At 60.9% G+C, this 13,151-nt stretch overlaps 1 protein-coding gene and 1 long non-coding RNA gene across 5 annotated transcripts in view; one reads left to right on the forward strand and one right to left on the reverse strand.

Moving 5' to 3' along the window:
* KIF21B (kinesin family member 21B) overlaps nucleotides 1-12,068 on the reverse strand; it is a 39,329-nt gene extending 27,261 nt beyond the window's left edge. For all 4 annotated transcript variants that reach the window (XR_002139074.2, XM_019750866.2, XM_019750864.2 and 1 more), the window contains exons 1-3: nucleotides 11,718-12,068; nucleotides 973-1,195; nucleotides 546-728 (exon numbers count right to left, since the gene is read on the reverse strand). Coding sequence is in view for 3 of the 4 variants with exons in the window: in XM_019750866.2 (XP_019606425.2) it covers nucleotides 546-728; nucleotides 973-1,195; nucleotides 11,718-11,758 (447 nt within the window). In the remaining variant the exon portion in view is untranslated. The remainder of the gene's footprint in view (nucleotides 1-545; nucleotides 729-972; nucleotides 1,196-11,717) is intronic.
* LOC141567943 (uncharacterized) lies at nucleotides 3,240-8,904 on the forward strand. The gene is made up of 3 exons (XR_012490981.1): nucleotides 3,240-3,461; nucleotides 3,563-3,705; nucleotides 5,621-8,904. It is a non-coding gene; the product is annotated as an uncharacterized LOC141567943 (long non-coding RNA).
* Nucleotides 12,069-13,151: the final 1,083 nt, after the last annotated feature.

The following is a 13,151-nucleotide window of genomic DNA, read 5'->3' on the forward strand; positions in this document are numbered from 1 at the left end:
GCACAATCCTGGGCCTCGGCACTGACACTGTCCCAGAGGCAGGCCCTTCTGGAGGACCTTCCTTCCTGGGGTCAGCGAAGCCTCAGAGGGCCAGGAAGACTCTCAGCCAGACACAGACAGGGCAGGCCACTCGGAGGGACCAAGCGGAGGCCAGAAGGATGGGTGAGCACCAGCATTCTCACTATGTGCCAGGCATGTGCTGCCATGTTGGCCTCACAACGCCCCCAAGGAGACACATCACCCCATTGTTCAGAGCTCTGAAAGGACTTGCCCAATGGCTCATAAGTGTCCTCGCTGAGAACGAGTCCCGGTATGAAGGGATCCTGTAACCCCACTGACTCAAGCTCCACCTGACATAGGAAACCCGTTCAGAGCATTCCACCTTTCCAAGCTGTCGCTCGGATGCTTTCGGCAGTGGGGAACTCATCACCTCGCAGTGCTGCCATAGCTCCCTAGGCCCACTCCACCGCCCTGCAGGAGAGCCCCGCTCCCATGGCCTTGCTGTCCCCAGGTGTCCTTCCTGCCCACCCGCGAGGCCAAAGCACCTCCAGGAACTGCGCGCTGACTTTGAACTCAGGCCCAGGCACTCCCTGCTCCTGTGCCTGCCGCTTGCGCTCGGCGATGCCCCCGAAGAGGTGGGCGATGGCCCTCGGGATGATGCCCTGCTCCTCCTCAGCCATCGCCGTGTCGAAGCCGGTGCCCATGGTGTACGTCTTCCCGGCCCCCGTCTGCAGAGCCAAGATGGAGGGAGGTGTTAGCCAGCACCCCCCAATTCCGTGACCTCCCAGCCCGCATCCCTGGCCCCATCCTGATCCCAAAGCCACACCCTCTGACGGTCACTCTGGCTGACAGCCAGAGCGTTGCGTCACCCGCAGACGAAAGACGAGCCTGCAGCTGCATCTCCGATGCAATCAGGTGGGGTGCTGTCCCAGCGACGGGGACACGAGGCCGCAGTGGAGTGGAGCTGCTCACCTGCCCGTAGGCCAGCACGGTGGCATTGTAGCCCTGGAAGCAGCCCTCGATGAGCCTGCTCACACAGGTCGTGTAGATCTGCTCCTGCCAGGTGTCCAGGTCAAAGACAAAGTCATAGGTGAAGGCCTTGTCCTTCCCCAGAAGCACCTGGGGCTCCCCCGGCGTGACAGACGTACAGATGTGACAGCCCTCAATCTTCTCCTTTGACAGCTGCGGCCGGATCCTGCCGGGGACAGAAAGGCCGGTCAGCCCTCCGTCCCCTCTGCCAGCCAGGCTGCCGTGGCCCCTGCCGCTCCAGCGCCCACAAGCTGGAGGGGAAGGAAGCTCAGGCACCCCCGCCCCGACGACAAAGGCAGCTCTTGTCATAACACAATAATAATCAGAAATAACATCAACACCACCCAAACAGCAGTCGCTAACATTCACTGAGCACTCTGTGTCGGACCTGTGTTAAAAGGATTTCGCATAAATGAAGTCATGCATTCTTCACTACAAACGACTTGCCCCAGGTCATGTAACGGGATGTGACAGAGCCAAACCCAGGTCCTGGTTGCGAGGGAAGCCCTAGGCAAAGCTTGGGGCCGGGGTGGGCATGGGAGGGCCAGGCCTGGCTGCTCCCCAAGGCTAAGTTCTGGAGGAGGCCAGAGCCTGTGCCAAGACCTGCGGGCTGCAAGTGTCCTCCCGCTCAGGAGCCCCGTCCCCGAAGCCAGAGCCTGGTGGGACAATGTTGGGAACCACCTCTGGTTCCGCTGCAGGAGCCAAAGTGGCCAGACCAGGTCAAGGCTCGTGCTCACTGAGATGGGCAGGGACTTCTAGAAGGGACACCAGCCCTCCACAGGAGGGTCCCACACCCCAGATCGCGGGGCAGGGGATCCCCTGGAAAAAGGAAGAAACTGGCATCAGGGCTGAGTGGGGTGCCAGCCATGGTCTCCTTCCTCCCTCTTCCGAGCAGCCATTGCCATGACGAGGTTGCCATGGCAACCAGATGGGAGTCAGTGAGCATGCGTGGAGGGATTCGCAGAAAGAAAGCACCCCCCAAACGCCTAAAGTAAAGGGGGCGGGTTAGGCCCTACTGCTCCTGGGCTCACTCAAGCCAGCCCTGTGCCGTCCGCTGGGTGCTGACAATGAGCTGCTTGTCAGTCCCCGTTGCCTAAGCCAACATTTACCCAGAGAAGAGAAGGGAGCGGGCCAGGCTGGCCCCCACCCGCCCAGGGCCCAGGGCCTCGGTGTCAGCATCCTGATCCTATGGGGACAGGGAGGGGTAAGGCCCTGGACGTGGTGGGGGCGGGGGGTTGTCAGCTACACCAGGCCCAGCTCTCCCACAGATGGTGGCCCAGGGTGTCTTCTTCAGAAGCATTTTCCTCAGGTGTGAACAGGTTGGCACAGGTCAGGGCTCTGCCGTCATGGAGGCTAACAGGATGGAAACCCGAGGAGACCACCACCCCCATTCACCCTGTGCAACTGTCCAGAGCCAAGCCGAAGTCAGAACTCATCTTCTCGGTCCCCCCCAGCCCCGAACTGGTTTCCAACTGGGAAGGGAGCCGCAGCCCCTAGCTCACCAGATGCCTGACCCTCCAGGGAGACGTCAAGGCCAGCAAGGCTCTTGCCTCCACCACTGACGGTGGCAGCTGACACAGACTGTGCCCACTGTGTGCCAGGCTGTGTCCAAGCACCGACTACGCCATCTGTGGGTGCCCAGACAGGCAGGGGCAGATGGGGTTTGAACCCAGGCCATGCACACTGTGTCTTCAATGACCCTGCCCTACCGTGCGGTCGAGCGGCAGGGCTCAGCATGCCGAGGGGAAAGGAGGTGCCACGGGGACAGACAGCTCACATCCTGGGGACAGCCCCCAGCCATCTGAGAAGGGCCATGATGCCGAGCGCAGGCCCCGGGCAGCGTCTGGAGGGCTGGCCGCTGAGGCCTGGCTCTGCCCCGGGCCTGTGGGCTCAGGGCCACACACTCCCCCCCCAGGGTATCCAGGTGTTCCCACGTGAGCCCGGGGCCTGACGTGGGCAGCCTCTGGGGATCCTGCAGCTTTGCTGGCCAGTTCCAGCTCCCAAAGACGCCCTCCCCACCATGTGGGCTGCTTGCAATGGGATTTCTGGATCCAATTCAAATACCATTTAATTACCCCAGGCAGATGGCAATGCTGGTGATTGGAGGAAATCGAATCAGGGTCCCTGGAGACAGTGGGAGCGGGGGCAGCAGCCCTGCCCATCAGTGAGAATGACACTCTTCCTTCACCAACCAGCCCCCAGACCACTGTGGAGCCTGTGTGCCAGGAACAGGAGAGCAGGCATGAGAGCAGTCTGGGAGAGGATGCAGAGGAGGGCACTCCAAGGTTTTGGGGTCCAAGAGTTGAGGGGTGGGTCAGGCATCCACCCTGGGACCCCTTTAAGTGATTCTGTGAGCGAGGGGCATCGAAGCCCATTTTCCAGAGAGAAACACTGAGGCTTGAAGTGGACAAGTCGAACGCCCCGTGAGCATGGTGAGTATGGGCTCCGGCTGGCTGGCAGGCTCTCCCTCTCCCCCCACGGCCTCCTCTGGGAAACTCAATCCCCAAATCCTTAAGTAAACTTCCTCCCACAGCAGCACCTTAGCCACCAGGCCAGGACTCCGTACACACACCGGCCGCGCACCGGCTGTCCCAGTCATCGAGGGCTCGTCTCCGTGTCCTGGGACTCCTTCCTCACCACACTGCCCAGTGGAGAAGTCTAAACCATGCTCCTCAGGTAGGAGACAAGAGGGCAGGGAGACAGACCGGGGTCCTTGACAAGCCCCTGCCCCCAGCCTGTGTGGCTCAGGAGCGACTGCTTCCTCCTGTCAGCTAGATGACCTTTCCCAGCTTTTGTTCTCTAAGAACTATCGCCCTCCAGGCCCCACCTGGGTGAGGTCACTTCTGTGGGCTGCCCAGCCGCTGCCCAGCCCCCACCCAGCCCCAGATGGGGGGGGGGGGGAGGAAAGCCGGGAACCACTCATAGCCCTGTTCCTCCCTGGGGACATGGCGGGTAGCAGCAGGGATGGAAACCAGTTTCCGGGGTCCTCCAAGGAAACCACAGACCTAGGACTAGGGAGAAGTGAGTGAGGCATTCACCTCAAGCACACAATTTACGGGGGCATGAAAAACTCCGTAATCAAGATAAATCAGAATTCAATGCAATGTTTGAAAAACTCAGATTGGCAAACTGTGGCCTGCTTTTGTCAATGAAGTTTTGTGGAACAAACATCCAGTGTCATTTCTGACCAGGGACCTCCTGAATCTTGCCTGAGGGCACCTTGCCCCGAGCTCCACCCCTCCCAGGTCCTGCAGGGGGGTGGGTGGACAGCCCCGCTCAGAAAGGCCCTGAATCTCCCAGAACAGAGCCCTGTCTATTTGCCACTTGGCAGCGGCCGGCAGCCTGAGGGCGGTGGGAGCCCAGTGCGAGCACAGAGAACGGCCAGAGCTTTTCAGAGGCAGGATCTGGCACCCGCGGGGCTGCTGGGCTTCCTCTGCGCACAGCTGAGGGGGAGCTGGGGCGACGCGGTGATTCTCATACCCACCCCCACCACCAGAGAAATGAGCACGTGGCAGGGACCATCTTGACTGACTGACCGCAGCTCAGGGTCCACCCCCAGCTCAGTGCCTGCGGAAAGAGCTGAGCTCAGCAGTTCCAGGCTCCTCGGGGAGCCAGGAGGACAGGACGCGGAAGGGGACGACAGAGAAGATGGGGAGGGCTGGCCCAGGGACGCTGAGAGAATGCCAACGAGAAAAGCTCCCTCTGCAAAGGGTATGCTGCCCAGAACCTCAGACCCCCATACGGGACTGCACGGCTCAGAGGACAGGATGGGGCCAGCTGGACCTCACGCCACCCCATCCTCAGTGACGACACACAAAGACAGCCAATCGCCCCTCCCCCTCCCAGTGACCTTGGGCTCCTGGGGTTTGGCTCAGCTTCTCATTTGGCAAGGGCCCCTCCTTTGGTTCCTAACTGACCTGCCCCCCAAATCTTTACCCTGAGCTCCTGAGGGTGCGGCCCAAGCTCTTTCTCTTTGCAAAGACTTACTTCTCACTGAGAGGTAACAGGCTGTGATATTAAAATAACTCGCCAAGAACTGCTCCGGAATCCTAGACAATTCTTACAGACGGTCTGCGGTCTGCGATTCCTCACCCCTCCCGGTGGGGGTGCTGGTACCTGGAACCCCTACACCTCTGCTGCTTCCTCAGCTCCCCCAGTTAGCAGCCCGCCACAGCAGGACTGCCTCTCAGCCGGACATTGTACCCAAGACACGTCGCACACAAATCATTTAGGCGTAAGGTGGGTGTTTTTGCCCCTAATTTGCAAATGAGGGCTCAGAGAGAAATGAAATAACTCCATTGAAGTTTACAAGGCTAAGAGGTCACAAGGTCTTCCAGGAAGACCACCGTTAGCAGCCATCAGCCCAGGAGAGCTTGGGAGAACTGTATACAGACGCCCACTTGTGGGTAACGAGCACTCAGGGACTTCCGGGCGGAGAGCGCCCCTCGCAGCGGGGCCCACCTCAAAGGCTTGGAGACGAATCTGAGACCTGGACCCGAATCACCCTTCCACTGGCCCAAATAACTAATGTAACTAGTCCCTTCTGGAAAAGCCCCAGGGGGTACAAGCCTGTCTGCTCTTCTCTCCTAAGGGACGCCTAACACCTCCCTGAACCCTGAAAAGGAACCCCAGAGGTTAGTGGGACCTCCCAGGAGGGATGGAGAAGTGAGGCGGGTCATCGCCTTATCTCGGGATGAGCTGCCCCCAAGCGTGAGGGGCAGAGTGAAGGCTGCCTGGATGCCACCACCTCCCCTGTCACGCCCAGCCCACATCAGCAGGCCTGGCTCCAAGATACTGTGGCTCCACCGTGGAGGGGTGTGTGTATGTGTGTGTGCATGCACACAGGCAGGGGACAGACACGAAGCAGCCCGTGACCTTTTGTCTGCCTGGCACACTGAGTCACTGAGCCAGGCTCTGACCTGCCACCAACCAGCTCTTCCTCCTCAGCGACCCGGCCACAGCAGGAGGGGTTTAGATAAGCCAGCAGAAGGACTTCCAGCCTCATGTTGCTAAGCCTGAGAAGAGGAGCCTGGCCTTCTGCAGCCCTGTTCCTTCAAATCATCGTCACTGATGTCACTCCTGCCTCTTCTGGGCAGTCTCCATGCACATGCTTCTCCTGAAAAGGATGAGACCCACTATTTTTGAGAACCTATGTGTCAAGCTCATATAAAAGGGAACCCCTGTAATGTGTGAGGACGGCCCCATCCGTGAAATGCATCTCCCCCACGTTACTGAGTCTCAGAAGGTGAAACCTAACAAGCCCAAAGCCACACGATTCGTGATGGTGGAGATGAAATTCAAACCCATCCATGGGGGACCCTGCTGCACCACTGAGTGACCAGGAGGGAGGGAGGGCAGCCGGAGAAGGTCGCCCCTCAGAGACCTCTGCATTGGTCCTGCCAGCAGCTGCCACAGTGCCAGGAGTTGTCAGCTGGGACCGTGGTTCCCGTGTGCACTGAGGAAGCCAAGGCCTGGGGCCAGGAGCTTGGAGCTCAGAGCAGCAGGCTGCTCCCCACCCAGGGAAGGCGGCTTCCTCCACAGCCAAGGACCGAGGATGTGGACAGCCCCCCTTCACTGAGCATCACCCCCTCCCCGTGGCAGCCTGCCAGGCCCGGGGAGGGCGGCTGGAAGCAGGATCCCTGCTCCCAGGGGAGTCTGGCTCGCAGACACCAGGGGCTTTCAGCTGACTTAGCCCAGAGAAGGCATCTTCCCACAGAGGCCAGTCCTCTCTAGAACAGGGTGGCAAGATCCCACTTGGGGTGCAGTGTAGGGAGAGCCCTAGAGCCCTGTGGCAGCCAGAGTGCCCTGTTGCCCTCCCACTTGCCCAGACCTGCTGACGCTGCCCTCAGAGAAAAGACCCAGACTGGCTCTGAACCCCCAGACACGAAGGCTCTTTGCCATGGGGTCAAAGGGCGTGGGTTAATGAGGCGCGGGCAGGCCTGGTGAAAGGAATCTGTCAGCCCTCTCTGCCAGGCTTCTGTCATCGAGCAGCCCCAGAGCACGGGACAGAGGTGCACACACTCCAAGAAAACCCAAGGAAGCCTTGGGGTGTCCAGTCAGGGTGCCTGGGGTTCAGGACTCTGGCCCCACTCCCTCGGGGAGGTCCTTGACCTTTCTCTTTCCATTCATCCCAGGGTCCTGGCCACTGACTTCTGAGTGATGCCCAGGGACAGGCAGTCAACAGGGCAGGGCACCTGGGGACAGCCTTCTCCATGGCTCTCTAGGGCGTCAGGATATCAACGGTGCCCAGGGCACCTCAGGAAGGGGGAGGAAGCAGGCAAGCAGGATGGGGTGATGTGTCAGGAGCCAGGGAGTGGGGGTGTGAGGAGAGCCGAGAAGGGGCGTGTCCCTGTCCTGAGCTGGACAGACCCCCAGCAGGCCTTCGGCCACACAGGCCGGGGTGTGAGCCACCCATCTGAGACCTCTGTCGTCTGGGAAGAGAGGCCAGCCCAGCCCAGAGAGCCCCGCTCAGCTCAGCTCGGCTCCAGCATCACTCACTGTCCCACCCCCATCTCTGGGCATCTGGCAAGGGTTTCCCATGACCTCCCAGGAGACAGGAGAGTGGGGAGCGCCCAGAGCCCAGAGCTGTGACAGCATCTGCATCTGATGGGGACAGCTCGTGGGGACTAGGCCCTGGGGACCTCCCCTGCTAAGGAATGCAGAGCAACAGGCGGCTGGCCTGAGAGGACAGTGAGGCTGTCTCCCCGCCACCCCGGGCTTGGGCCCAGTCCCTCTGCCAGCTCCCCTCAGTGCACCTTCCCTCCGGCCTCTAGGGGACCAGCAGCCTGCAGGAAGCCCAGGCGGCCTCCGCCACAACTTTGACAGGCCTCCACCAAATGCAGCTCCTGCATTTCCAAGGGGAATAACCTCAGTCCCCTCTGGGGCTCCAGCGGGGGGAAGTGGGGTGATGAAAGTACAGTGTGCGGCACACAGGAGGGGCAGGCTTCAGGCTTAGCCACCCCTCGTTCAGTCTCCTTTCCACCACAGCGTGCCATCAATGGATTATCAATGCATTAGAGGCGGATTCTGCATTTCACCTAATAGTCACGGATGGACCAACAGAACGTGGCCCCAGGACCAGCCCACAGATGGACTGTGTGGGCCCCCGGCCCGCCCTTTGCCCCCAGAGCTGTAAGAATAAGGGTGCCAGCAGGGTCACCACTGCCACTTCCCCCAGCCCCACCCTACCGCTAGCTTGGAGAGGTTTTGAAAAGCTGAGATCCAATCAGACAGGCTAGCTGGGTGGGGGAGGGGACACGTTTCCGGGGCCTGTGGTTACTACACTGCACTTCCTTGTGGTGACATAAGCCCTGTGTCGGCAGCACGAGGCCACCACCAAGTGCTCAGGAGGTTGTGTCAGGCCTTGGTCTCCCTGACATGTAAGCTGCCCAGCATGGGACACACCTGGCATTGCCTGGCCCTGACTGGCCTGGGGTCAGAGGGTGGGACTCTGAAGCCACCCCATACACCCCCCTACACCCTTGTTTCTGTCTTCTCCAGTCTCTGTCCCGAATCAATTTCTCTTGATTCAAAATTCAGACATTCACCAGGACTTCAGAGTAGCCCGGAACTGGGGAAACGCATGCAGCTAGAGAACCCCAGTGGGAGAGGGCGGGTGCAACCTAACTGTCCCTTGGGTCCTTGGCTGGTGTTCCCCAGCCCCTTCCCAGCCCCTGCTCATCCCTGTGGGGTCCACGGATAGACATGGGGCTGGCCGAGGGGCCTCCCCATCCCCAGCAGACTGGCCGGAAGGAAGCTGAAGGAAACCGGGCAGAGATAAGGGGGAGGGGTCAGGTCCACTGGCACTGCCCTCACGGTGGAGGCTCAGAGCTGGGGGCTTGAAAGGGTCTTAAATAAACACTCCATGTGATTGGCTTCCTTCCCCAATTCGAACTTTACCAGCTTGCGTTTCCTAACCGCCGCCCCTTCCCCTCTCCCCTCTGGTCAGGCCCTGGGGCAGATCACAGCTCAGCTCTCCTCTCTCCAGGGCTTCCCCCTCCCCCACCCCAGGTAGAGGCAGCTCTAGGGCTTTATCTGCAAGGGGATTAATGGATAAACGGATGGAGGCAGACTGGCGCGCTGGCCTGGGACCCTCTTGGTACAAAGTGTTCAGGAACAGAGGGACCACACTCCAGGGTGGGGCTTTTGGGGTCTGCTCACACCTAGACCTTCTCCCCTTATCCCACAGCCCCAGGTGCTGAAAGTTTCCCCCTCTGGCTCTCCCTCAGCCTGGCCTTCTCTGGTGATCTGTAGACAGCCAGCTTTGATCCTTGTCCCAAGGAGATTACAGGCTGAGAGGCCTGGGCCTGGCACTTGTCATCTCATCTAACAGCCCAGAATATTACACACACACACACACACACACACACACACACACACACACACACACACACACACACACACACACACACACACACACACACACACACACACACACAATACAGCAGACCAAGTCTGTCGCATTGTCTTATTCCTGGCCTCCCCTGTCCCAAGGGCAGGACCCAGGGCTCCCCACAAGTTGTCATGGGGACTGAGAAAGCACTTCAGTTAGACACAAGAAAGGACTTTCAGAAAGTCAGAAAGACAGCTGCACCCAGGGCTGGGTCCTCAGCAATCAAACCCTTGGCTCTTCCCACTCTTCCCCAGTCCATCACCCAGTCCTTTAGTGGGGCAAGAGGTTTCTGGGGGTGGGGACGGGGGCTAGAAGGGGATCCAAGAGCACAGAGAAGCCCCCGACATCACCCCAGTGGCACTGTCTGCTCCCCACCCCAACTCCAGGCCAAGCCTGTCCTCAGCTCCCTGATTAGAAACTGGGCTCTGTCCAGGCATTGTCTGCCCTCCACAGCTGGCTGCCCATTGAGGTCTGGCTGGCGTGTGTGCGGATTGGGGTGGGTGGGGCCCACACCTCCCAGGAGCCCTGAAAGCCAGGCTCCTCTGATAGTCTTCTCACCCTTCCACCCAGATTGGCAGCTCAAAGCAAGGAGTGGGGCACCCAGATTTCCCTGGATGATTTGAGTGGGAAGCAGAGATGACACTGGTCATCCTGAAGAATGGGGTAGAGTGGCAGGCCCAGTCCCTTTCTGTGGAAAGTGCCCGAGGGACCTTCTGGTGGTGGTGGTGGGAAGGGGGCACCAGTGCTGTCTCACTCCTCTACACAAAGTGCCAACCCCAAGGGGCTTTCCCACCCTTGGCCATAGCCATACCCCAGTCTAGTCTGGGGACCCTGACAGAGTGGAGGGGGCCTTCCTTGGCTCTCTCCTCAAGGTGGTGTCTAAAGGAGAGCCCCCCTGGGAGGCCACCCTAAGCCCCTTCCTGCCCAGTCCTGGTTCCCTGTGGGTGGAGCGGTGGGGCTTCATTTTTGTTTTACATGCACCCAGAGCGACCCCCCCCATCTGCAGATGCCACACTGAATCTCTCACTCCCACCCCCACCCTGTACCTTCCTCCCTCGACCTCCACAGTGTCCTGCTGCAATGTCAGCCACAGCAGCCTGACCCCGCCCGCCCAGCAGGCACCTGCGGGTTCCCCTTTGTCTGTCTCCTCAGGTCCCAAGGCTGCGCTCCGGTGGTGCACGAGTGCAGCCTGGTGCATGGGTGGGGGCACCTCAACCTCCCTGCATCACCTCAGAGCCTGAGCAGCAATCCCCTCCTCCTCTCTGGGCTGCAGACCGGCTGGCCAGGGGGCTGGGGCATGTGCCCTGGGGCAGGAAGGTGCAAACCTTTCCATAGTCTTCTCTCACCCTATCTAGAGTGACGTGCCTGGGTTCTTGGAAACTGGGTCACCGAACGCTTGTCTCAGAGACCCACCCTAGACCTGGACTCCAGACTCCCCCCCCCACGCCCCATACACACGCTGGGCAGAGATGGATGGTCCTCTCCACCACCTCTGCTCAACGGGCAGCCCCAGACTGTCACTGTCCCACCAACAGACCCAAAACAAAAACGGAGAGGTGTGGTGGAAAGCATCTCCAACCCAACAAAGGACACCCATGGCTCAACTTTGCAGTGTTTCCTGCCCTTCAGCTCTGTGTCTTCCCCCCAGTGGAATCCCAAGGTTCATCCTCTCCCCACCTCCGTCGTCAGGGTGTCACCTCAAACCCCAGATAAGTCCTGAGGTCATCCCCACCCCATTTTATCTGAGCGCCTAAGGAGGGGGCATGTGGCACACCCTCTGGCCTCAGAGATGGAACCCCAGGTACACCTCTTCCTCTGTCCCCAGGCCCCGTGTCCTGTTGGGACAGGGCCAGCAGGGTCCTCTGCCTCCCCACAGAGGCACGGCACGGTCCCAGCTCTGCACTGATCTTTGTCTGCAGCGGGCTCCCGCCGGGGGTGTTGCCTTGCCTGGCAGGACCCAGAGCACAGAACCATCCAGCGAGGGTGGATGAGGGGAAATTTCCCCCCAACATCCCGGTATGAGACAGTAGCCCAGTGGGGAGGCGAAGAGGAAACACACAGACGCTCAGCCGGGGCCAGGGCTGGGTGTGAAATACCGGATTTCCTTGTTTATTCGATTTTCTGATTATTAAGGGCTCCCAAGAGGGGCCCGAAATTACCACCCAAACAAAGCCACCTTCCATGCGGCCCGCCAGGCCCACGCAGCCCCTCCTTCGGGAGTGCAGGCTCCGGACCTAGCGGCCCCGCGCCCACACGACACAAAGCCCAAGACCCTCTCCCGCGCGCCGGCCCCTACCTGACGGCCACCTTGACGCAGCAGTCCCCCTGGCCGGCCATGGCCCTCTGGCGCCAGGCTCTGGGCGTGGATCAGGGGCGAGGGTCTGGGGGCCAGTGCCCCAGGCGGCGGCGGGAGGCGCGGGCGCTGCAAATGGAGGGGGCCGCGGTGGCTGGAGGTGACATGCTCGTGGGCGCAGGAGGAGGGTCACCCGCGGCCGGGGGTGGCTCCCTGGGGCTGGGCCCGCGCGCCCCCTCGCGCCATCGGGCGGCAGCGGGAGCTGGATGACAGCGAGAGGACAGCGCGGTACCAGCGCGCACACCTCCCACCCGGGCGCACCGCCGCAGGGACAAAGGGGGCGGGGGCCGGCTCGGTCCACGCCCCGCCCGGAGCTCCGGCCCAGGCCCTGGAGTCCCGCCCCCGGCCCGGCCCACCAATCGAAAGCCTGAGTCGACAGCAGGGGCGGGGCTGGAGCCGTTAAAAAGGACCTCTTGGCGCGCGTCTGCCCGCGTGCTGGGGGCTGGCGGGAGTGGCGGGTCCGGGCGGAGGACAGCCGTGCACAGGACAGCCGTGCACGGAGAAGCCAGCCGCGCGGGGCCCCAGCTCGAGGGCACCCCCGTTTCGTGAATGAGGAAACTGGAACGCAGAGAGGGAACTGCCCAAGGTCACAGCGAGTTAGAGGCTAAACGTGGGTAAGAACCCAGGTCTCCTGGCCGGGGCTTCCCTTCCAAGCTCCCACGACGATTAGCTTCCCTTCTGCATTTATGCTGCTGCCGACCTTTATTGAAGCTTATTCCCCTTCTGCTGACCTTTACTGAAGGAGATTCTTGCTAATGTCTGACTAAGATCCCGTCCACCTCAGCCCTGCGGCATCTTGAAGCTCATCTTTGGGTGGATTTTCTTGGCTCTCAGGCTCTTCCCTTCAGCTAGACTTTTGTGACCCTCCAATGGTCGCCCTGGGCCTGGGCTCACACTCTGCCTGTTGTGGCTGCTGGGGCAGAGGATCAGTGTGGGAGGCCTGAGCTGCCCCAGGGACAGGAATGAACAAAGGGGGCAGCTGGGGAGGTGCTGGGGGGGAGGTGGGTGTGGAAAGGGGAAGGGTACTGCTGCCTTTCTGTGGGCAGAAAGGACCAGGGGAGCCCTGGGGGCTTGAAGCGCAGAGCCATGGTGGAGGAGACCAGAGCCGTGAGAAGTGGCAATCCCGTTTCCAGCCCATCTCTCCTCCCGCTGGGCCCGGGCACCTTCTCTCTGCACCCACCTCCATCTCAATGGCCAACACTGGGGCCAGTCACAGGCCCCCTCACCAGCTGCCTGCCCACCCTTCACTTCAGCCAGCTCCCTTCCCTGGAAAGGACCCAAGCGGAGGACCCAGCTGCAGCTCCAGATGTGAAGGGAGCTCTCTGGGGGAGGGGAGGATGGGGAGTCTGGCTCCAAACCGCTTGCATCACCCTCAGA

The sequence above is a fragment of the Rhinolophus sinicus genome, linkage group LG12 (genome assembly GCF_036562045.2).
Source record: "Rhinolophus sinicus isolate RSC01 linkage group LG12, ASM3656204v1, whole genome shotgun sequence".
Lineage (NCBI taxonomy): Eukaryota > Metazoa > Chordata > Mammalia > Chiroptera > Rhinolophidae > Rhinolophus > Rhinolophus sinicus.